Genomic DNA, 25,883 nt, shown 5'->3' on the forward strand with positions numbered 1-25,883 from the left:
AGAATAGATACACATCAGTTGGTATATTTATTACATTTATTGCTTTCCATATTGACATACATTAAGTCATCATTCTTGCTAACAAGACAGTTTGCTTCACTTCACCATCTCTGCGTTGTTTCTGAATGCTGGAGGCTTTATTTGTAGGCTTGTACAAGTTGAGATTCGACATGGTCTGTTTTGTATCAATCGATTCGATTGGTCAGCATTTGCTTCCAGAATGAAACCCGATTTGTGTGGCAAGATCCAACCTAATGAAGTTTGTCAAAAAAGTCGAGATCTCGTTCCATCTAAGTTGCGAGCAAACATTCAAAATGTGGCAACAGAACGCACGTACAAACATTGAGTTTGTAAAACGCTTTGTTACAGCTGCAGCTGTTGTGAAATACGCTATACGAATAAAGTTGTATCGCTAATGGAAGATAATCTAAGTCCAGAATTGCAGTCTGTAGCCAAAGGCTACAATTTGAATACAGACATGGCCGAACTATACGCCAGTTAATAAATAGTGCACTGGTCCACTCGAAACTGACGCCGCTCCGTCTTTGGCATTCGTTAACTGTATGCCGCAACGTGGATACGTGTACAAGAATTTGAACACTTAATTAGAAGTACAACACTTTGCACATAAAGAGCTCTGACAAGGCACGTAGTCACTACAGCTACACACAGAGAGCGACGATTATTCCTTACCTGGATTTTAGCTAGCGTCATGGATCCATACATTATGGAACATTTATTGCTAAAACAAGACTGCACTTAGCGAAAATTAGAACAGCTTTTTAGAATATTAGAAATGTCACATTTACAGTACAAATGTTTGCTTTGCATAAAATGTCACTAAAATACCATTTTTGTCCACCACACACACACACACAAGAAAATAATGCAGACAGTATAAAAATAGGTGCAACTACTGGGTTCACTTAAATTCTTTTTAACCCTTTACAACAACATTTGGCTGGTGTTGTTTTGTGTGCGAGCGTGTGCGTGTTGTCGACATCATGAAAACGCAGCGGGACATGCCACAAAGTACAGTGGAACAACTAAGGTTGTACAAAATAGCAAATACAATCATATTTTTGCCATTTGCGGATTTTGGGGGGGGACCTTTACTGTTATTTGTTGAAAAACTCAGTCCTGACTAATATAAAAGTTGTGCTTTGATACCATCTTGTGGCATTTTGGTGCCAAGGAACTTAATGGCTTCATTTAGTATTATACCACCATTTTTAGGTACCTACAAGTAATTAGAAACCTTTTTTGAGGGGTGCTCTGAAAATATTATCAAGATTTACAGTATACTGAACATACCACATTTCTTGTCAAGCTGAAATCAGATAATTTTTAGGGGCATAGCCTGCTGCGTACGTGAGGTGCAAGTATGATTTTTGTCCATTAGGGGTTGCAATTCACATATTCTACTCTACTGGTTTGTTATGTGTCGTGGCAGTGGACATAGATGGATTATTGGCCGGCTTTTTCCTGTATGGCATTGTCCTCTGTGGCGTTCAGTGATGATGGCAGCTGAGGATACTGGTAGATGTGCTAAGAATGTGCTTCTGGCTATTATTTATTTTGTTACCACTAAGCGATGCTCTAAAATAAGTCTGTTTTCTTGGCAGCGAGAGTGTGATCAGGCACCAAGGAATGCTTTAATAAATGTGTTTAAAGAGTCTGGGGGTAAAAAAGAATAAATAAATAAAAAAATAATTATGGTTTCTGTATTGCAAATCGCACGGTGTTTCACTGTACATTATAAACAATCCAAAATGAAAATTTCTATAATTTGCCCCCTTTAAGGTTCCACTGTACTTGGGCAGATCCTTTATTATTATTATTGTTATTATCATTATTGCAATGATAGCATCACAGTTAAGTTAAAACTAGTTGTCATGGGTGGGATCATGGGATGCCAACTACTGCCGAGCTGTGATGCAATTCGTTTGAGTAAACGTTCATAAATAAAAACACAGATTAAAACTGTTTTGGCAGGGATGGAGGGTTGAAAAAAATACAGGGGGTCATTATTGAAAATCTGTGACCACAGTCAGAAATCCTGACATTCCTGAGAAATGTCATTGAAATTTGTCAAAAATAAATCGCAGGGAGAAGAAGCAACATTTAATAGAAATAATAATAATACACTAGGATTCGTATTGGTAAGAAATTATGCTGGCAAAGTGCTTACTGTACAGTACAGACTTTATATGGCCTCTCAAGTTATTTTTACATAACATTACAAATGAAAAGATCACAGTAGATATACCTGCGTTCATATTTAACCTACATATATATATATAATATATAAAAGACGTTTCTGATGATAACAATGGATGAAATTTAAGCAGCACTGTTCTCTTAAAAGAGAAAATCCCTACAAGATCATTTTTTGACCCTAGTATGTGTTGAGTTAGGTTGAAATCTTTCCTCTCTTTTGTTTTGTTTTTTTTGTTTTTTACACATCAATTATGAGACATTATTCACTGGCATGGATGGTTCCCGAATGGCCTTCATTGAATGACGCTGGTGTAGTCGTAATATGACCTACAATCACTGTGATGGGCTGCTCACTGTGTGAGCGGTGTAAACTGTATACACAGTATGCAGACGGACTAAAATGGTAATGAGACTAAAACAGAAATGAAAATAATGACACTCAGTCGAAGATCCCCGCCAGTGAGGCCCATTCCTTTGGCATCAGAGGTGCAAATGGTTAAAAAAAAAAATTAAAATTAAATTAAACAAAGTCACGACATGGGGCAGAATCACGTCACCTGCAGTGCATCATGGCACGTCGCCATGGCAACCTGGCGACCCGCACAGCCCTAGTGGAGCTCACCTGCTGTACTGAAGATAAATTGGCAGGTTAAGCTGCGTGTACTGTATGTTGGAGCCCCTCAGCTATGTTTGCATGTCGTGGGGGAGGAGTTGCTATCACAAGAAGGTCTCTGCCGTGGAACCTTCTCCTGGTGTGTCCGGGCTGATGTCCACTCTAACGCAGGCCGCCTTCTCCCGGTTGCTAATGTGGAGGCACAGAGGACAGATACAAGATGAGACAGGAAACAAAAGAGGTTGCTTGTGGCTGCCCTGAGAGTTTCCACTGTAAACATGTGATGACCTCACTTGTACAAAAATGAGCGGGACTGTCCCGGTGTGATGATTACGGAGGTGATCAGCTGAATTAGTAAATGCGGAACATATATGGGAGTGGGAGCTCTTTTACAATTAGAACTAGGGGATCTTTGCAGAGCTACCTTCTACTATGTTGGCCATGCAAGTCGCCTCTCAACTTCACTGCTCTCCACGCTGCACTTTTGGCCATTTCATCAGAGATATTTACAACCAAGGGATCAGACTCAGAGCTACATGCCAAAATGCAAATACACAAACAGCAACACAGACAAGACAAGCAGGCACAGATTAAAATCGACAGGATTGCAGGGCAGTTCAAACAAGCATGCATGTGACACGGCACAACAAAAGCCATTTGAGGGTTTCATGGACGAACATTGTTGTTAGGTTAGTTGAATATGCACACACAGTGAGATTATTTGAAGATAAATAAAAAAACTAGTCAGTTTGATAAAGTCGGTGAACTTGTGACATTTTTAGGCCATGCGCTAACTCTCTCTTGAGTATCGGTGTGAAAAGTTAGGATGCAGGAAAGTGCATCAAATGTTTTCCAGACACACTGTCTTGCTACCTCTTCTTCCTGCGGGAGGCTGCAGTCTGCGACTACTCCTATTCTGTATGATCTGTTCAAGATGGACATACAGTAAGAACGTTCTGACTGCTTTTTTGCTCATTCCAGCCATGAAAGGACATCTACGCTGTTTACCTTCTATGCTACAAGACATCTTATAAATAATAGTGAAAGAGGTGCCATACGAAAAAAAAAAAAGATTTCATTATAATCAAGTGCATTTTATGAGACTCACCTCCCTGAGAGGGTCTTTTCTGGGATGTTGAGCAGGTTGGAGCCCTCATAGCTGACCTGCATTCCGAGTTCTTCGTCCTGTAATCGAGACTCCGCTTCCTGGAATAAATTGTATCACAAAATGAGTGAGGCTCAAGCTGGCTCAACACTAGTCTGCTTGCATATTGACGACGACAATTTCTTTTGGCCACTTGTATCCTTTTGTAGTGTGATCGTAGGTGAGGGAAATATTTGTGATCCCCCCCCCCCCCTCAATCTTGCGATTTAATATGCTATTACTTTTTTTTCCCAAGGTCAGCAGTTCCGAGTTCTAATTTCTTATATTTCACTAAAGCATACGGATTCATTGGAATTACGACCAACACAGCACAGCATGCATCAGGATTTAACCATTGGAGCGGATTACGTTTCCAAAGTCCTGCAAATAAGATTCAATTTATCCTCGTTACTGAATTACAAGGCTTTTATTTATTTATTTATTTTTTAAGTAGACAACATGAGGACAAATGTGAACAAAATGGAATCTACCAGCTTTGCACGTGCTTTCTTTTTCTTGTCATCTTCTTTTTTCTTCTTGCTCTCTGGCATCAAGTCGTCAAGCCAGCTCAACTCTCTCTTCGTGAAGAAAAAGTCAAGAAGCTTTCGGACAAAGACCAGTGCAAGAACCTGAAAAATGCAAATGTTTGGCATAAATAATGTATTCTAATCTTCTCACAGTATACGTCTGGAGTCAAGTCAAGTGTGACTTCACTAACCATCATGGGGAAGACCACCGCTGCAGCAGAGGCCTTGATGACCCAGAGCAGTACCAAACAGGTGACCTGTACCAGCGTGAAGATGTGAACTTTCCACAGCGGCACGTAGCGCAAGTAAATAAGATCAGGCTGATGTTTCGCAGGCATGCCAAACAGCTTGATTCTGTCAAAGAACTGTGGAGGGAATAAAAGAAAGGAATCAGAAAAGCACTTTTTTGACTGGACATCCTTTTTAGAAACTTACTTGGATGCCTTTGAGAGAGGAGGCACCCATGTAGAGGAAGACTCCATACAGCACGGGCATGGGAATGAACTATAAAGAGGAGAATTCATCAAACATTGCACAGAAGGGAATTAATCATTGTCTTTGTCTCACTTTGAGGACAGATGTCATGAAAACGGAGCACCCCATGAGGACAAAGATCATGAATCCAGTGACCCGCTGCTCCCGGATACCGAGGAACTTGGGCTGTTCTCCGGGAGCGGAGCAGCCAGATTCCACCTTGAGGCTGTTAACGTGCGAAATGGAAAGGACAGTGGCCGCCACGAACCACGGCAGGCCCATAATAGAGCACAAGCCAAGCATTATTGCCACAACCAGCAAGTCCAGGTGGTAGCCACAGCCTTTCTGCAGGGTGGTTCGGGAGCAAAGGACAGGAGATATTAGAAAAATAATTCTGTATCATGAAAAGTAAAGTTTAAAGGGGGTATATTGCGGAAAAAAACAACTTTTATACATGCTTATATACTAATAGAGCAATTTCTTGCTGTTTACCTGTTGTAGAATTTTTGAATAATTTTTTTGTGTGTTCAAAATGTGTGCTCAAATAAGTGATTTTGCTCAAATAATTTATTTGCAGTCTGGACCTGAGAAGTGCTTGGAGTCGCAGTCTCACCCGAAGTTTCAAATAACAGCATAAAAAAAAATGTGTTGCCAATTGCTTGTGAATTAGCACTTCCTCATTAATTCCACTGGCAAATTTCCAACGATAAAAATTAAGAGACTGACCTTGAGCTTGTGCTCTTTGCGGTTGATGATGACAGCTGTGATCTGTTGATCCATAAAGATGAGGATCGTGCACAACAGAGCAGGCAGCGCTGCCACTAACAGCGTCCACCAGGGGTTTTCTCCTAGCGGGTCTATGAGCCAGCCTCTGTTCTTTGAAGTAGGCTGTGCAGGAAAGAGGCAGAAGTGTGAAAATTTTTCTTTACAAGATCTAGATCCTAGATTTTTTTATTTTATTTTGCATCGTTACATACAGTGAGCAATTTGAGCATCAATACAGCTTACCTCAAACCGATCAGGGACGTTCAACTTCGGGGAAGGGATCCCCATTACATAGTCCACCAACACCATGATCATGATGGTGATAAATACAGCAAAGTCACTGATGGTGGAGCGTACCTATCAAAAATAAGAATAAATAAATAAATCACAATGAACAATCACAACTTTAATATGACAATTGCTTTTAAACAAAGAAATGAAATGGTGCGAATAAAACCAACCTTGGTGGGGAAGTATCGCTCCGTTTTGAACTGCTTGAGGAAAGAGGACAAGAAAAAGGTGGTGAAGAAAAGGATGATGGACCAGAAGAGAACATCTGGGATGTATGGCCCATGGTTACCGCAGGCTGTGCCGACAAACTCCCCGTTGAACATTTTACACGTCTACAGAAAACATAGAACAGTCTGTAGCGTCATTGCAGAAATATTAGAGAGTCATTAAATGTGACCGCCGTTGTAGTTAAATTCCGTAGACACTGGAGGTCACTGTGTGGCCTCCTCACCGAAACATTGAGGCTACTCCAGGGTATTGACTCTGGACTGTATCCCATCTGGTTCCATTTCTGCAGGAGCTGAGATGAGGCATTAGCTGGTTGAGAGCATTGACACCTTGGGGACAACAGAATAGAACAATGTTTAAAAAAAAATAATAATAAAATATCATATCATTGATTGGTTGCCTACGATGATATTGACAGTAGGAGTATATTGACAGCTCAAGTAAACGTCTCCAGCAATATTTATATTATCATATATTTTCAACTGTACATTGCCAAGAATCCCTTTTGTTGATATGCAGGCCACATTCTTTCCACTCTGTCAGCGTGTTTACTTTTAAGAGACTGACGACAAATTACAATTCACAATAGCAAATATGGATTTGTGAACTGTCAAAGACAGACAGAACCTAAGAAGCAAACAATTTGAAAGTCTGTGTTATATGGAAGTTAGGGAGACATTTATGTTATAACATCTCTTGTATAAATCCATTTTTTATATCTCATGTCCTCAATCTCATTAGGTGAGCTGGAACCTCAAAATCAACACGGTCCGTTCATTTATTTTTAAACAAGCGCAGCTTTGTGACCAGGCTGAATGATCAGCATAATTCACAACCCCCCAAAAAAATAAAATAGACATCCCAATTGCAAATGCTTACGAATATGACGTGAGGTTCTCCAAGGCGTTGCGGCTGTTGACAGGATAATGTTCTCCTAAGTGGAAGAGCTTCTCAAGAGCCTCGTAGATGAAGATGATGCAGATGAGCGCAGCAAAAGCTTCCTCTGTGAAGCGGGTGATATAGCAGACCAGGGAGCTAGCATCCGTGGCAACCAGGACCAGACATAGGAAGGCCGTCCACAGACCGATGCTTGTTCGCAATGACAGGTAGGACAGTCCGTAATCCCTGAGGTGGACGAGAAAAAATAAAACTGGATGAAATCAGCTATAAATGTCAAATACCACGGGGAAATGGCTTCAACTTACGCGCAGAATTTAAAGAGGATCTTCTCAAACACTAAAACAGGTCCTGTGCTGCCAAGAATAGTTAGGGGTTGGCCGGAAAAGAGAGAATACGCTACTCCAGTCAAGGATGCCCCAAAGAGCGACTCGATGGCACTCTGTAGAGGTAAAGGAGAAGGAATGAGTGAGAGAAACAGCAAAGAGAGGGAAAGAAGAAAAGAAAATCTGCCAGAAGAGAGTTTTGATTAAATTGAGAACGTCAGAGTGTCTAGATAACCTGTCCACATGTTAACATCCTGCTGGCCTGTCACTTGTCATATTTCTGTGCAGTACAATTTACAGCAAATAGTTCAACACATCCAGCCACATCCATTTATAGAAATTTAAAAAAAAAAAAGAAAACTGTAAAAATTACAACTGTGTGCTAAAACATTAATGTAATCCGGCCAAAATAAACAATATCCCTTTTCTGACATGATTAGTTACAAAGTCAGGTAAATTCCCAAATACTGGCATTTCAGGAAGAATCTTTCAAACTCACAATGTTGCCTTTGGTGGCCTCCCCAAGCAGACCTCCGAACGTAATGACAGGAGACATACAGGCACAATAGAGGAAGAGAATAGAGGCTAGACACTGCAAGCTAAAGGAGTCTCTGATGTCACTCCAGTAAAATGGGGCCTTCCGCTTGATGTCCAGTATCAGACCACCGAATATCCTACAAAAGAGAGGTAAGATCAATCAGTTGTGAAAGGCAAGTCTGACGTTTGATTCCCCCCCACACCCTGTCCTTTTTTTAATGCTAACAGCCATGACTGTATTTGCATTTCAAATCTCTACCAAGGTACTCCTTTTACTTTTTAATCAGTGTCTCTTGGATCTATATTTCTGCTGCATCTGCTTTGATCCAGTTATCTAGTTCTCCTGTGAAACAGTCTGTTAATTTCGCCACACCTGCTGCCAGCTTTTTGAAAGCAATACATCTTATAACAGTGCTCCACTTTCTGCTAGCTTTCTTTACATCTAGCCGCCTTGCATTTATGTGCACTCAGGCACCCACTGGCTTGCTCTTGCTGTGTGCCTTTTATAGAAATGGTGAAAAGGAGGGTGAACGTGTAAATAAATCAGAGTGCAGTGTGTGTGTGGTTTATATAAAGCTCCTCCGTACGCTTGGCTACAACCTTAGAGAATCAGTCACTGGTCGACATAAATGTCAGCGAGACAGGTTACTGCACTGCTGGCTTTTTAAATGTGTTACTACAGGTTTTATTTCTTAAACTAAATTGACAGCACTTGATAACTGTTTTTGTAGAATACCATTCATAAAAAAATTGGGTTAAAAAAATAAAGCAAAAAAAAAAAAAGAAAATAATAATTACACGTTTGGCCATAAACTAGTAGCACTCTTAATTGTGCTAACTGAATTAGATCTGAAATAAATATCAATTTTATTGTTTTTTTTATTTAACAGTTTAACACAAAAAAAATGTGCTCTCCTTGCCTTCCAGTCCTCTGCAGCTCTGGTCCCACTTGGTGGTCCGCCTCGTTTTCCAGTTCTCCTGCTGGGGACGCAGTGCCATTTGGATGGGATGGCCTCTTCCTCTTCAGCTGCGAGTTAGAGTACATTCACAACCATACGGAGATAAATACGATATATATATATATATATATATATATATATACACTGGATATAAAAAGTTGTTCAATGTCACGTTTTCGTCATTAAAATGCGAGGAACAAGTTGAATCATTTCTAATTGTCCATTAAAAATGAACAACTGAGATAATGTGGTTGCACAAGTGTGCACAACCCTTTACAGGGATGTGGCTGTTAAGTCAACAGCTCTAATTGAAGTTGATAATCTTTCATCCTAATTCAATATTATTTTTCAAAATCGTTCCCCCCAAATCTAACCTCTAATAAAATTAGGATGTTCTAGTGCTTCCTGACATTTTTGTATCAACATCTTGCAACACAAGGCAGAGAGCTTTCACATTACAGGGAGCTCATTGTTAGGTATCACTCAGGGGAAGCGTACAAAAGAATTTGCCAAGCATCACATATACCATGGAACACAGTGAAGGCACTGTTCCATGCCTTCTCCTCGCTAGAATAACCTCAGCCATCTCTCTGCACACCGGTGCAGGTTTACACCTGCGTTTAAGGGCAGAATCTAAAGACTCCCGAAAAAAAAAAAAAAAAGAAAAAATCTGTTGGACCAAGTAAATATTTTTTTTATCATCTGTCAAAAATACATTTATTTTACGCCCACTTCTGCCAAACACAACAATGTGAACTACAGACCACGATACTTAGTGTTTTACTTAATAGGCACCTTTAACAGAACCAAGAAGGAAACCAACCTGTGATGGGACATTTTTCGGGGGTTCAATCCGGATGGTGGGGTCCCACTCCCCAGGAGGGAGGACCGTCACCTGATCAAGGAACTCATCAATCCCAGATAAGAGATCCGTTCGATCTTTGGCCTTGTATGCCACGTCATGGAAAATCTACAATGGAAATGGTAAGTGTTTGCTGAGGTCTAAAAATAGCTCATTAATAGCATGTGCATTTATTTACATAAAGGCATCGAAGTTAATTAAAATGAATCTAAGCACTCTGCTTGACGCATCTAAACGAATTCAGACAATATCAAGAGAATACAAAATGAATGCTTTTAGTGAAAGCAATGTATGGCACCTCGTCTGTCATCAGAGTGGCCATCGATCGGCCAATCTCATGGTACTGAGGACCCTTTCCATGAGGACCCAAAAGCAGGAACAGAAACCTTCAGACAGAAGATGTAGTAGTAGTCGTCAGACATAAACAGGATATACACAAAAGAGGCCAACGGTGCTGAGGTCATTTTCTAATAAAATATTCATGAAATGAAAATAGCACCTTGTGGGTACGGGAACCTCAGTGAGGCCGGTGATAAGAACAGCAGGGGACAGTCGAACAAAGGCAATTATAGGTTTCTCCAAAAAATCGACTTCTCCCACCAAAACATTGGAAGCTTCAGCACCGGGGGGAATCTTCTTCATGAAATTCATATCCACCTAAAATCAAGAGTATAAACGAATTAGAAGAAGAGTAAGGTATTGTGTCAATCTGAAGTACTGTAAAATGTGCGGAATGAGAGGTCATGCGAATGAGAGTTAGCATCTACAACAGAAGGTTGCTAGTAAGGAGAGTTAGCATCTACAACTTTGTAATCAGAAGAAAAGTTGGGACAATATCTTGAATCTGGAGATGTTTTGGATGGTACAAATCACTTTTAGCACTGTTGAGGCTTAACAATCAATTGCAATTGACTTCTTTCCTGACTGCTGCCAGGATGTACATCATGTATACTCCATTTCCTCATAATGGCCGTGTTTTTTTTATTTTTTTTACAGTATGTATTAAGATGTTTATCGTAGTGAAGGCCTTTATGTGCGCAAATTAATTGTAAATAATGAAATGTAATTCAGATTAAAATACAATATGCATTTTTAGCAATTTGTACACTCCCCAGTAAGAATGTTCTCATCTTTTTTCTGAATCAGACCCAACTTTATTTCTGACAGAGTTGTAGATTGACACCTACAGAGTACTGAGCAAAGATAATCCAAAGCTGTGAAGCATTTCCTGCCATGGCACTTAAATATCTCCGGTGTGCGATGGCAGTCTGTGCTTCCGTCCCTCTTTGTACACCGTGACTCATAAACAGTGCACCTTATTTTTGGAAGACATAATGGGTAGTTTTATAATCCACTAATGGCAGCTTGCACGCAAGCTTGCCAGCTTCATGGAGGAGGAACAGAAATGGTGAAATGGAAACCATGCAAATTCAAATATTTCCAAAATGTAGCTTTACTGAGTCTAAAATGGAAAATGTGACATTCCCTTTTGTTCGGGAATTGTCAACACAATTCCAGTGGAAGTTCAGATATGTAGTCACGGCCCATACCGCCATGATAGACTGTCTGTGCTCAGCACTGGGGTTAGGTTACCTTGCTGAAGTCGACACTGCTGCTTTCTCTACTGACCCCTACTTTGGAAGGCCGCCTCTCCACTGCCTTCTCACTGTCCAGGTAGTTGGGGACGGAGTTCAGATGAACGAGTGGTCCTGGTAGAGAAGAAGTGTGGGGACAAGGTAATAGACAGTGTGAGAACATAATATAGTTTGAGCAGAACTTTTTTTTCCCTTCTATTCGATTAATTCTGCTGTACTTTGAATCACTCAAACGCAAATTAAATGAACATTTTGCTGTGCAGTTTTCTTTGCCGCACACCACACAGAAAAGTAGACCACACACATCCAGTTATGCATGTAGGAGACAAGTGGATTCAAAGTCTGAACTTTAGCAGTCATTTTACTCCAAACTCCAAGCCGTAATAAAGCTTTGCAACAGCAGATCATAAATCAATCACCTGAGCCTTTGCTAAACTAAAAACAATACAAGGAAATGTGTTCTCCCCCAAAAAATGTATCGGAAGTGACTGTGTATTTGGAATCAGGACAGAAAGATGTGATACAGCTGACTTCACATCGTACACATTGACAGCTGTGTGAGCGCAACACTTGAATGCTTTTGTGATGAGACTGACACAGGAAACGCTAGCACTTCAGTTAACATGCGGCTAGTTATGAATTGTGAAATGTAATGTCCATGGGAGGGAATGCCGACACGTCCACACAGAATGCGTTATACTATTCTGTGCATACCTTAGCAAGAGTCTGTATTTCCAGCGACTAAATCAGCATGTCAGTCATAAAAACTAACACCAAAGTCATCCATGGCTAATTCCAATTTATAATGTGTAAATGAGTCATTTATTCAAGCATGGAATTCATAACCCTGAAGTAAAATTAGACACAGACAAACCTGTTGGTCCCCTTCCGTTAAAGAATGAAACATCCGCAATGGTCACCGAGATAACTTTAAAAAAGGTGAGACTTACACATAAATAAATAAGTGAATCCCTTAATTCTTTTGGATCACATAAAAAGTGCTGCCTGATTTTAATTGGTTAATTTTCCATCCTTTTCTCAAATTCTTTCAGAGTGACCATTGTTTCTTTAATACCAGCAGGGTACCAAAAAATTGTGTCTGTGTGTTTGTAGATGCTGGGTAGATGTGACTGGTGAACAGGAGAGCCTGATTGCTCACATACCCCGACAAAGCCTCTTGGAATAAGAGAGGGATTAGCCTAGGTTGCATCCGCTAAAAGGTCTTCATTCAGGAAGGCTAAACTGCGGAATGTTCACCCACACCAACCTTTTCAGGAGTGATGACCCTGCAGATCTATGCCAAACATTAAAATACATAACTGAAATTGGTGAGACCGCACCGAAAGAACTGGGACTGTCTTTAGAAAAATGGATTTGACTTTGTTTATTTACAACCATGTCGATGACACTAATGAGTTTTGACAGGATGTAAATTGCATGAGCCGGTCTTAATGATCGCACAGCAAGAGATAAGCAATCCAATGTAAAGTCCCCTTGTTTCAGATCCAATAACCCACTGGTGGCTTTACCAAAAGAAAAAGAATCATCAGTTTATAGATGCTGGCTACAACTAATTGAGATATAATACCATACCTTCAGACACGCCATTTTAATTACTGTAAATGAGACATAAAATGTATTTTCATTGCCCAGTACTCTGCTAAATATACTGTATTGCATACAGCTATTTAAAGCCTTAAACTTTCACCAAGTCAAACTAATTCGACTAATTATTACACCTTGATAATCCCATTCAAGTAATGCAACACTTGACCCTTGGCAAAAAAAAAAAGAAAAAAGTATACATCCTCCTTGAAGAGGATACAATTACAGAAGCTTAGCAGCTATAATAAGATGCCCCTTTCGCACAACCACTCAGGTTCAGTCAGAGTACCAATGTTCCATACTTTGATAAGGAGCCAGTCCCAGAAGGAGACAAGCACAGACCTACACACTCAGACATCTAATAATAAACTAACAAGGAGGGAATTTAAAGTCTCTCTTGGCGCAGTCATGATTGCTCATATAGAAGCACCAAACTAAGCCTCTCATGCCAAACTATGTTGCTTGCACACATCACATCAACCGTCATGTTGATTGGGTGAAAGAATGGTAAGGAGCTGACACTGAGTGGTGACAAAATTGATTGACCAACATTACAAAGGGGAAGGTGAGAGGTTTGGTGTCACTTTAAATACCACAGCAAGTACACCTCAATAATGGACTGAGAATTTAAAAAAAAAAAAAAAAAAAACGCCCCTCCGGTCAGACGGGTGACACTTCTGTGTAACAAGAATGACACGTTTTCTAAATGGAGAATTGCTATAGGGTAAACAAATAACAGAAAGTTGTTTTTATTGCGGCAAATAACTTCGTTTAGTCCACTTAAGCCACGCAGTCACCGGCAAACACCCGCAAGCTATGACCCAAATTGAGGTAGTTGCAACAATACGTCTATTATCATGATGAAAACAATTCTCTAGAAATAAGGACAATATTTAACTTATTGATCTTTGGAGATATTCAATAGTCAGTGTAGGTCAAAGGTTACCCAACTGCACCACCAGTACAATTACCACCCTAGCCCATATTAAAAGGTCACTTGACTTAATCTACACAAAATATCACATCACATATGAGGCAGAGAAGGATAAAGAGCAATCAGACCACAAGGCATTTTCCGGGGGACAAACCAGGAAACTGCAACCAAACCCGATCAAGCGAGACATGAAGGAATGCTTTGAAAATGTGCAACGGGTCAGAGAAGTTTAGGTGGCAGAAACCAGCCAGACTTGGGACATATAGAAAGAGAAGTGGGGCATACTGTAAGAGAGATTATGGGAAATCATAACCATGACATTTACACGACTGTGCAAATTCGTTGTTTCTTTTCTAGGAAATTGTAGTCACACAGTGGGCAGGAGAAAACGACACTTATCTGTCTTGGTTAAAAATAAAGGATGTAACCTGCTAACTCAGAAACAGGTGGACAAACACTTTGGACAAACCGCAAATCTAATAGTGGCCCACTGCTATCAATTGGCAACCAGTCCAGGGTGTAGTCCGTTTTTCAAACGTCACCCTTGACCCTGATAAGGAAAAATGGATGGATGGCAGGCTTGACTGTTGCACAGTACTGTAAATGAATGTTGGAAAGCAAAGCAGCAAGGAAGCTTCGGAAAGTGAGCTTTGTCATGAGTAATTAATGAGATGGCCGCAAAGTTAACAGGAAGCAGAGCTTTCATGCTAGTGCTAGTGTTTTCTGATCAAGCTGTGACTCACACTGGCAGGCTAAACAGATATTTGCCTTCTAAGGGCAGCTGCTCGGATCCCTGAGATGCACAGGATGATTGCCGGCTCAACGCGGGCAATGCCGCCTCGTCCTCTGGCGTGTTTGGTGGGTCGTCATCCTTGGGCGGAGATACCACCACTTCTGGGATGCTATAAGGGCCAAAGCCGGGGGGGCTAGGGTGGGGACGGCGAAAGGATGTGGGGGTACTTTGAGGGGTGGTGAGGAGAGAGGGACCTGGGGGGCGCCCCGTGTTGGAGGAAGAGGATGGTAGGAGGTGGTTGAGTAGGATGGAAACGCGGGACTCTTGTCTCTGCGGCAGGTTGGAGGCTGCTCCGGGCTTGTGGAGGGAGAGACGTGAAGAGGAAAGGCCCTCTCCTAATAGAGGAGACAATGGCAAAGAAGGCAGGGAAAGGAGAAAGAGGAATAAGGGATGGAGCACACAGGAAAAACATGTGAAGTCCAAGTACATCAAAGGGGTGGTATCTGAAGGAGCCAGCCAGGAAAGGGTGAGCAGCAGGGACATAGCAGAAATGTTATTAGAGAGTTTCACGCATGCATCAAGTGAGCAAATAAAATGGTTCAGTGCAGAACACACTCAGAATGATTCCGTGAGGAAGGAAGGGGGGGTGTCCACAAGGCCCAAAAACCTGTCTCATTCAAGCTCAAACAACCATGTGACTGGATAGGCAAAGCTTCAAATTGCATGCCAGGAAATACAAGATCAGTGCAATTATCTGGAAGCAGACTCCCATAGCAAACCAGTCCAGAACACCGACAGAGATCACACTTATTGTGCTCTCAGTATTTAGCGTTGCCACTGCAGCTAATTACGTACCATCACCAACAGTCAACGAGCGACATCAATTTGATCGCAATCGTAAAATGTTTACAAAAACGTAAAACGTTGCAACCATGCACTTGTTCAAGATCGGTATTTCAAACCAGGCCAGCCATACAGACAATAATTAGCCCCCAGATTTCTCTTTCACTATGAGGATTTATTACTTCACTATTGCTTGACTCCTAGATGGTACTCACATTTACCATCCACCTTCTATGCACGCATTGAAAGATATAAACATGTATTTTTTTTAGAAATACTTTCTAAATAAAGGATTATATGCAGGAAAAAAAAAAGTGAGTGCATTGGAGAATCTCACCGTTTCTTTCAAGCAAGAGAGGGTCAGAATGTTTCTTGCCTATGTCAGCAATGGAGCGCACCAAAGGGATGCGGTTACTGAGCTTTCTCTCGTTCTGATGGTGGTGCTTTTTCAGCATGGCCTCACGCACCTTCGCCCGCAAGTCCTCCTTGAGCTGGCCCGACGCCACCATGCTGTCGATCACCATGTCTGAAATGGGAAACGGCACATAACCCAAAAAAAATCTTCAGATAGCAGCTAGAGAAAACCAGAAATTCATGCTGTGTGGAACACGAGTTTCTCAATGGTGGGTCGGGGCCCAAAAGTGGGCCGTGGACAACTAGTTTGGGTCAAAACTCATTTTAAATTAAACTTACTGTACATGTATTTTCAGAGGCTATTTTTTCTTTTTTTACTTTCAACAGGAATGCTTCCTTGTCGGATGAGCTGATGATTGTTTTCATTACACAAAATTAGAAATGCTTACCTGCAATTTCCTCAATACTATTGGCCCTCATATCCAGCATGACTGTGCCATTGAGGATGCAGCTACGCAGTTCAAATAAACTGTGCAGTGACAACGTAGCCACATAAGGCTTGCTCCATCTTTCCCCTCCATCTTCTACATCTTCTTCAAACTTAAGCCACCTGTAGACAAGTCCCAAAAAGAATGCCGGGGTTGACACATTCCCAGTTTGAAATGCTGCTGCAATATCTTTCTATTTGCATTACTGGGAGAACAAATGTACATTCATACATTTGATATGAATATTTCTGATGTGCGTTTAATTTGAATGGGAGAAGAAAGATATGCCCCTGCGGTGTATATCAGAGAATGCGCTGTACGTCCTTTGTATGTGAAGGAATTTCACACTCGTGATTTGCAATCACCCTCTAAAGTTGATTTAGCGGCCCTTTGTTAAATATTTGTCACATATAAGAATATATGATTACTTGGTTGACATTCTTTCCATTTTTAAAAAAATAAAAAACAGAACATATGCACCGCTGCGTGTGTTTGTCTGCACGCTGACAATTTCTCAACAAGAGACTGTGTGTCATATTTTAAAACGCAATGCGGGAATGAGGACTAAATAATTCGGCGTACTGTTACATAACATTTTCTTCAGATCTTTCGTCTAACCTGGCAGTTTCCCTCCATTCGGTGGCACTGCCATCTCGGAAGGACAGCTCATCCAACTCGGTGAAGAGGTCATGGGGGACATGCTCCAAGTCATCGTCCTCTGTGCCCAGAATAAATTGGACACGCTGGGATGGAGTGTCTGTTGGAATAGCGGCAAATGAAATCCACGTAAAAAGCATAAAGGTCCAAATTATAAAATTGAGAGTGTAGGTTAGCAGAAATTGAGTGCATATCGACTGTTAGGCTTTGCGTTCTAACCATAGGGGGGAGATTCTCGGTCATCCTCCTTTCCGTCGTCAGAATCTTTATCCCTTCTCTTTCTGTGGTGCTTGTGTCCTCTGTGACGATGCCTCCGCTTGCTTTCCCTTCCGAAAGGAACATGAACACCTACGTACACTGCTCGGTGGCCTAGAAAAAAAATTGGAAAATCCCATGAAAATAAATTGCAAAGATGACCTCCCAAACAATGATGGATGCAGATCTAATTGCTGTGCATTCACAGTTTAAGTAGAATCCTCGAATGTCCAGCAAGGAAACATTTAAGTCTTTAAATACGGAGCTGCTGCCCCAAAATGTTGCCACCACAGATGGTTTGCTGTGAGTTTCTGAGAATGGGGCGTCACATTGGAGCCCTTTTGGTTTAAAACAAAAAAAAATTTAACTTGTTGCAAATGCAATGGGATCCTACCAATAATATAGTACAGAGATGCATAGATGATTCCGGATGGCGGTCAGAGCTAGCTTTGTCGGGTCAGACGAGCTGCTGAAGCCACATAATGACCAGGAAACTGTGAAGCGAAATGAAATTCAGTCATGTGACTGACTTACTTTCTAAGTCGTCCTTTTCATAGTTTGTTTGAACGGCGAAGCTGCTCTTTCCATGGTCAACTATTGCCTCCTCATCTAGACCCTAGAAGAAGAGAAAAGGGTACAGACAGGTATGTTTTAAGAAGTGTTATTAAAAAAAATACTTAAAATTCATCCAAAAGTCAGCTTAGAATTAGGCATGGCTCTTTTTGTACGATTTCATTGTTATCGATTCTGCGGACATTAGAGAAGTCTCCCAGGAACTTGAAGAGACTGGCGAATGCCACCAGATATCCGTTTCAACTGTTTCAAGTGCCAAAATTGACTGCATGACCAGCGAGTCTGGATCCCTCCAATGCAAGATCTCTGCTTCGTCGAGATCTTGCGATGGAGAGATTACACCTATCTTAAACGTAGCCATTTACGTGCATCATCTAAGACTCATTTAATAAAAATAGCTTTTATTTAGGAGAGTGTTTATTTGATTTGTTGAGCTAAGGTACCCATTTTACATTAGAAACCAGTAACGAGCGAACAAGATGGGAAAATAATGATCTCATCTCAATTTAGTTACAAATGTACTTAGGGTGAAAATATATCATTCCGAATAAAATGTTATGGTGAAAGGCTAAGTGGCATCCTTTTCAAAATGGTTTAATGAAGACGTTAACTTTTTAATTGGAGTCCCGCTAAACACTGCACGGCAGTATGAAGTGACGCAAAACGCTATACAGTCGTCTTATTAATAGAGGATAGTTTGATAACTTTTTTTGTAAATAAGGTGTCTTCTACAAGTACTCTAATCCCACTTTTCTTCGAATGACCTTTCAATCCCCGTCACCTGCCTTTAACCAGGTTGAGCCTCTATCATCCTAACAGGAGATTGTGGGTCATCTGAAGCCCTCAGGACCTTCCAATGACGCTGTACCACTGCGCTTACACAAAGAGGTTTACCCCACTGCAGGATCGTCCGTTTTTCCCAATTGAAAATAGTTGTCACTTCGATTGACACGGAAAGAACTGCACTTATTAGAGAGAGAAAGGTCTGGGCTTGCTGCTTAGGCTGCTGCCCTTGCGACCTGACCCCAGATAAGCAAATGGATGGGAGGAAGGGTGGATTTACAGCTACAGATAGTTTGGCTTTTTTTTTTTTTTTTACAGATGGAATACTGGAAACTAAAACATAAATACTAATGTGGACTAGACTGCAAATAAATAAGATGTAAACATATCAAATACAATCAACTTGATTTTCATCAAATAACTAATGCAAAAACAAAACAATACACCTCCTCAACCCAAGACGGACTTGGTCCAATTATAAAGTGCAATATTAGTGTTCTCTTGACTCCCTGCCCAAGTGTTGGGACATTCAGACAGCTGCAGAGAAACTGTATTTAGTTACAGCAGCGCGTGTGGCCAAAGTGGGTGCACCACCAGATTAACAGATGTCACACGGACGTCACACCATGCAACCACAGAAAATATGGTGCGGCCGCATCGTAAACCGCATAATTGCCCAAATTGTCACAACCTCCACCAAATCAATACCAAAATAAATAAAAACCATGGTGTTAAGACGACGAGAAACTAGCTAACATGGTTCGAGACAGTGTCACACATGGTTTATAAATACCACGGGGTGACAGTGACCTAATGTTGGTATGGGCTTCTGGTAGATAAGAATGGACTGAATTAAGGACCACAAAAGGAAGATTTGTGAGGCAAACCTCACACTGAATACTACTTTTTGATTTGAGTCCTACACTTATTTCATGCGAGCATTTTTCAACAAAGGAATGGCGTGGGAAGGAAAGTAAAACAAAAAGGCGATGACGGTATCACTACCTCATGTCTTGGCCTCAATGTGTGACTCACTGCCGCAGACCACATTGACACTTTATTGTATTGGAAAGCATGTACAATACGCCACGACTTGCTTTCCAAGATACATTCCTGACCATGAGCCTGACTTAAATGACAAGTCCCACATGCATTACCATAATCACTCTATTGTTAGAGTCAGGCCATCTGTGACTCCGTTTCAGTGTGCACTAGAAAGTGTGCGTCTTGTGTTTGCATTCCCCTGAAGTGCATGTAAAGTGTAGTGGCCCACTCAAGAAATGGTGGTCGTTCTGGAATAATATTGGTAAAAGAAGACTGACCTAACCATACAGTGCAAGTATTAGCCAGAATCACATGATCCAAATGTTTACATGCAAACAAATAAAGCTGGTTATGAAAAGAAATTATAATCTTACTCTTCATAAGCCCCTTAAAATTCCATTTGCACAAAAGTGTTTTTCGTATATAACACTTGTTCATGTCGCACTTATCGTTAATTACGCCTTGGAGTATGTTGGGAACACTGTGTACAAGATAAGAACATGTAATGCTCCTATTTTTGTTGGGAATACAACAAATCTGTAATGAATGTGTAATAAACAATTGTGCATCATTTAGTATTACAGGTCACTTCTGAGAAGTTCAAATAATCACGTAATCAATTGTGTAAATAGGAAAATGTGGATTCATGAGATCCAGGATATGCAGAACAGTTTACTCTAGCATGTAAACATCATCTGTTCGAACAGCATGCACCACCTGCATGTCGGACTACCTTGGCAGACCCATTTTAAGCCACCTCCCCCTGAACCGTCTCTTCTTATTCTCCCCTTTCTCCTTGAAGCAGCCATAACAGTCTCGGCTGGTTTCTTCTAGTCTTCACTCCTTGAGATCGATACAGATTAGAAAGCAAATGCCCCCATTTCAAGAAGCATGTCAAATGAATAAGACAGCAAGTAATCCCCACCGCTTTCACCTTGGATTTGACTTTCTAAAATCTCTGAGGTCTTCTACCACAGTATGCTCTGCTTAATAGCGCTGTCTAGAAGGCGGGAAAAAAAATCTCAGAGACGATGCATGCAGCTTTACTGCAGATGGGACATTGTTCAAGTACCAACCATGGCACATGCAAAGACAGGCGGACCTACCGTTAGCACATGCTTTCCTTCGCTCAGTTTGTCCATTGAGATCCTAGCAAAAAACAGCAGGGACGTTAGCTCGATCCCTCTTTTTGACAGTTACCTCGTAGGGAATGCACTCAGTAGAGACACAATCACACTTGTCTATTCCCGACTCCTCTTTATACAGTGAGGAAAAGAGAGGGGGGGGAGAGAGAGAGAAACGGGCTGTTTCTGAACACGGTGCTCTGCTCTACCCGGTTGTCAGCCCGCTCTTTGCTCGGCAGCCAATCCCACCATGGCACCATTAATATTTTATTAACCCCGGCCAAGAGCTAAAAAAACGCACACGCGCAGCAACACATGGAGGACATACGCACACGTTCGGGGGACGTACAAATGTTTACCCGCTGAGGTATTCAGGTCACAAATGAAAACCAATCCCCCCGCATAGATAAATGGAAACAGGCACACAGCTTGGCATTCTTCAGGCGCCAGCTCCGAATTGAAGCTCGGAATGTAGTCATTAAGATTCCCCAAAAAATGACACTGACATTGAAACATTTCACATTGAATTTAAAGAATAGCTTTCTCTCAGATCATAATATTGTCTTCTTTGGGGGGGGGGCAAAAGGTAGACACAACAAGTAATGATGAAATATTTTGGATTCTTAGAAGCAGTCTGTTGGCAAGCAATTGGAAAGGAGTGTTTTAATGTTTACATTAACTAGCACGCCGGTCAAAGTGCAAAACCTCCTATCGGATTTTTCTCATAGTCTGTTTCCTTTTTTTTATATAATGAGGCAATATTTCTTTATTTGTAACACACAATATTGCAATAATAGCTCAAAAGGTGTGGATTATTTAAAAAAAACAAATAGTATTATGCAAGGTTTTTTTTGGTTTATTATTTTTAAAAATCTGTCCGAATAAATAAATACATGAATAAAAAATAATCAGTATCCTATTTTGGTAATTAATAAATAAATTGCATAAAAGCAATTAATTTCATGACATTATTTCAAACGGAGAGTGCAGAAAAAGCAAAATCATTAATTATGATTCAGTTTGGTCCGTCTCATGTCAGAAATGTTCATCATTGTTGTGCAAAGCAAAAACCTTTTTTTTGTTTTGATTCAACACAAACAATCAGTCCGCTTTCATAGAAGGCTACAGAAATTGTATAACATTTAACAACACCTCATTTAAAAGCGTATCAAAATGATTCATCGATCATCAAAAATAATAAATGATATTCGATTAATTTTATAATCGATTAAAAATACTACACCAAAAATTGATAAACATTACCTTGCCCTCACTAGGCTTCAAACAGGAGAGGTGAACAAGTTTTAGAATGTTATAAGCGGTTTGCAACAGTAACAGACTGGACTAGTCAATGGCTCCAACTCATCTTGTGAATTTTGCTGTTTACCAAACAAACACTATATTTTCTTAATCGCTCTTAACGTCTATTAAAATGGCTACAATACAAAAACGCAAGGGCCGCGTGTGGCAACAATTGAGAACTCTTGTTTTAGACAACTTCGGCTTTCACGTGAAAGTGGCTCTGGATATTTGCCCAGCCTAACTACGCATTTGATGGTCAGAGAAACTCGGCATAGATGCGGGAGTCTAGTGGTTATATTTAAATCAGCCCAACGTGTTTATTTTCACACTTGATGGGCTGACAGGCACTCCAAATCTGCAACTATTTGTATACAAACAATGTTAATTTCCCATAATGGACATTGTTTTGCTGAGCAAGACAATGCTTCATTCAATATGTGAATTCTCTTGGCTTAATGGACACAGAGAATGTGTGCGGCATCCCAGCAGCTTAAGCAGTGCCTCTGTAACAGTAAACCCACAGACTTCCGTGGTTGGCGGAAGACGTGGGCAGTGATCAAGTGAGCGCTTTTCATTGAGCAGCAAAGGGTTCATGTTTCCTCACCAGTAAGCACATGCTTATACAGTGGAACCTCGGTTCTCGAACGACTCTGACGTCGAACAAATCGGAGTTCGAACAAAAAAAAAAGAGAAATTCTTGCTTCGCAGTTCGAACAAACCTCGGAGTTCGAACGCCGGTATGACGCGTGAGTGCGCACGCGAGGGTGGGGGCTGAGCGGCGTACGGGTGTAGATCGCTCTCTTTCTCTCTTTATGACCAACCGTTGTGGCGTGCGGACGTGCTGCGTTTTGCTCTCGCGTTTTAGATAGGTGTACGAAGTGTTTTAGGTCGAACCAAGCGTTAAAACTTGCTCTCGACTACACACCTCAAAAATGGAAATGGAGGAATCAGGGATGAGACAGGAGGTGTGAAAACCACACGAAACTACTACATCATGCCTCCAAAGAAAGTCAGTGCAAGCAGCAAAGGAATGGTTTCGGTGTTCGAACAATTCGCTTTTCGAACAGGGTTCAGGAACGGATTATGGTCGAGAACCGAGGTTCCACTGTACATGCACAAATAAGTACCTAGATACACAAACATAGCAGTAGGCAACCTTACACCAGTATTTAGACCAGCCATTTAGGCATTTTAAACTTAGCACTGCAACCTGTTTCTTTTTTGGATTTGTTCACACAGCTCTGGTGTTTGACAGCCATGATCCCTTCTGTCACTAATGCTTTACTCCTAAAGCAGGTCACAGGGATTTTCTATTACCAGACTCAAGTGAAGTTTACCTTCTTCTGACTGTGTTTTGAATCAGTTTTCACTCTATCGCTAATTAAATTACAATTCAACAATTCCTGCAAGAAATGTGATCCATCACTTGCATGTTTTCTGTGTCAAATGGCAGTTTTAAGCCAAGTTTAGACTATTGAAATACAAGTTCAAACCAACCTGGACTATTTCGTGTCCCGGCTAGCTAAAGGGCTAGCAAGTTACCCCCCACCTCGAACAGAAACAAAACGTCAAGAAAAGCACAATTCCTCGGAACGTGTTAATCTGAAAAGTCCCCCTTTGCTCACCAAGTCTTCTTATCACCATGCCACGTGTCAGAATTAGAAAGCCGGCTAACAATAGGAGCTGCCGGAGGGAGACCGGTTGAATTTGGTCGCCTAAAGCATCCCTGGTGCTTAACCAGCTGCCTGGCAAACACAACGTAAAAGAAGGACAAAGAAACGCACAGACGTGACCGTAAAGGAAGCGGTTCTCGTTGCGGTGAGGTTACATACTGTTCTCAAGAAGGGTCGCGTTTGTTCCGATGATTCGTCCATCGCAGTCCCCGCTTGACTTTTGGGCCACCGGTGAGTTTTTTTGTTTTTTTGTTTTTTTTGCCAGTTGGGTCGCGTAAAGGAAACCGGCGAGCGTGACACTTGAGTGAACAGAGGGACTGGCTGGCTGGCGGTGGCGTGTTTGTCGATGACGTAGTCAGGCCACGCCTCTAAAATGATGGATATCTGATTATGGCCAATAGGATTTTAACATGAAGATTTTTAGCCAATCAAGACACATGACGTCTACACAAGGTTGGATTTTTGTTCGTTGCAGAAAGGCAAAGCGGGCTTTTTGTGTTGTGACGTACGCAACTAACATCATTCGATTATTATTTTTTGTTTATTTTAAAAAATGTAAACTAAACAAAGAAACAACTCAAAAGAGAAAAATAAAATAAAAAAATAATAATAAAAACAAAATGCTTCAAATGGTAGGGGTCTTAAATAAAAATTAAGCAACATTAAAATGGGAACACAATTTTAAGGTTTTAACAGCGTTCTTATTGTTAACGCCAGAGATAGAAAGTAACTACCTAATTAAAAAAAAACATACAAAACAACGGGTTTTTACTTTGCAATTTTTTTGCAAGTACGTACTATTGTAAGCTTAATAAAATAATAATGTTTTTCAAATGGCAAAACGTAAGTTAATAAACCAAAAAATGCATTCTGTCAAGCAAGGTTGAAGTTACAGAAGATGTTCAAGATAAACCTGCGAGCATGGTAACACTTCCAGAATAGCTGAATCACGGTCTCAGAATAGGAGTCAAAGTCCATCAGAATCAAACTTAACACAAAAGGCTCTCGCGGGGTAACATCAATTAATCATTTGGAATGAAACTTTCACTTTTACTCAGAAAAATCTTCAGGTCCAAGGTCCAAATTTCTTCCCAAAATAAATTCTTTACGCAGCAGTTCCAGTATGATATTATAGGTGACGTAGAGACAGCATCAGGTTGGAAAAGAGCACAGATCTTTTGATTGTTTTTTTTTATGACAAGAAAGGTTGAAGCATATTTTACAAATTGGCATTTAGTAACATCATCAAATACAGAACCACAAACAATGCAACCATGTACAGCATCAATACTGCAGTAGGAATAGTATTAAAAGCGAGACCAAACTGTTTAAACGTCATAGAAAAGTTTAAAAATTTCCCTTCCACTGTATTTGTTGTGCATAATTAATTGATCGGTGTGTGGATTACCTGTCTGATTATTGATCTTTATTTTCTTTATCCTGTTTTTTGTTATGGTCTTGCAATTGGATGGTTATGTGTTTGTTCATGCATACCGTGTTGTTGTTCTGTGTATAGCCATCACATACAGCGGATATGCAAAGTCAAAACTGAGTCACAGACTTTTGACTGACACAACTTTTCTCTCCATTAATGTAACCTGCACAACTCATCTGTAAAATATTTTCAAATGGGGAAATACTGTAAAATAACCAACTGCTACTCTCGATGTATTGATTGTTTTTTTATTGTTATTTTTTTTTAATATTCATTTATTTGCCCTGTGTGGAATGCACCCATTTGACAAAACCCCTGACCCCATTCAGGCCGCCTCTGTAAAACACGAACAGCCACCAGATTGGGGTTTTATAAACATCATCTCTCGTGCCAAGTAAGAAGCAGACCACGTCATTTAAGTTATATACAAAGTCCACAATGCAAAGCGTAATACAGCAAAGCAGTGGTCCCCTAAACACCGGGCCGCAGGCCTCTTTGGTCCACAGATGAAAATTACGCTAATATTAACACACAAACTAGCAAAATCAGTAAGAATAGCACGGGTGAAGCTCGGTCATCAAATAAAGCGGCACATCAACGAACAAGCATTCATACTCACATTTCGACCTTTGGGCAATTTAG

The 25,883-nt window shown here is 40.8% G+C and overlaps 1 protein-coding gene across 2 annotated transcripts; it reads right to left on the bottom strand.

Annotated features, from left to right (window-relative positions):
* Positions 1-18: 18 nt before the first annotated feature.
* Positions 19-24,147, bottom strand: LOC148321239 (sodium bicarbonate cotransporter 3-like). Of its 2 annotated transcripts, XM_088318832.1 has the most exons (26): positions 23,966-24,147; positions 17,842-17,923; positions 17,272-17,421; positions 17,014-17,152; positions 16,357-16,517; positions 15,891-16,079; positions 14,746-15,105; positions 11,437-11,552; positions 10,343-10,500; positions 10,142-10,229; positions 9,805-9,951; positions 8,943-9,049; positions 7,985-8,159; positions 7,468-7,601; positions 7,142-7,387; positions 6,486-6,591; positions 6,205-6,366; positions 5,987-6,100; positions 5,705-5,866; positions 5,072-5,323; positions 4,940-5,008; positions 4,696-4,869; positions 4,469-4,606; positions 3,942-4,039; positions 3,258-3,365; positions 19-3,022 (listed from the first exon to the last, which is right to left on the bottom strand). In XM_088318832.1, exons 1-26 carry the CDS (start codon positions 24,005-24,007, stop codon positions 2,938-2,940), a joined length of 3,762 nt encoding a protein of 1,253 aa, XP_088174958.1. In that variant the 5' UTR covers positions 24,008-24,147; the 3' UTR covers positions 19-2,937. The 2 variants fall into 2 exon arrangements, with proteins under 2 accessions (XP_088174958.1, XP_088174959.1); XM_088318833.1 differs by lacking the exon at positions 3,258-3,365 and having other exon boundaries at positions 11,473-11,552; positions 23,966-24,146.
* Between the last annotated feature and the right edge of the window lie 1,736 nt (positions 24,148-25,883).

The sequence above is a fragment of the Idiotropiscis lumnitzeri genome, chromosome 16 (assembly GCF_059441095.1).
Source record: "Idiotropiscis lumnitzeri isolate Australia: NSW breed Sydney's pygmy pipehorse chromosome 16, RoL_Ilum_1.0, whole genome shotgun sequence".
Lineage (NCBI taxonomy): Eukaryota > Metazoa > Chordata > Actinopteri > Syngnathiformes > Syngnathidae > Idiotropiscis > Idiotropiscis lumnitzeri.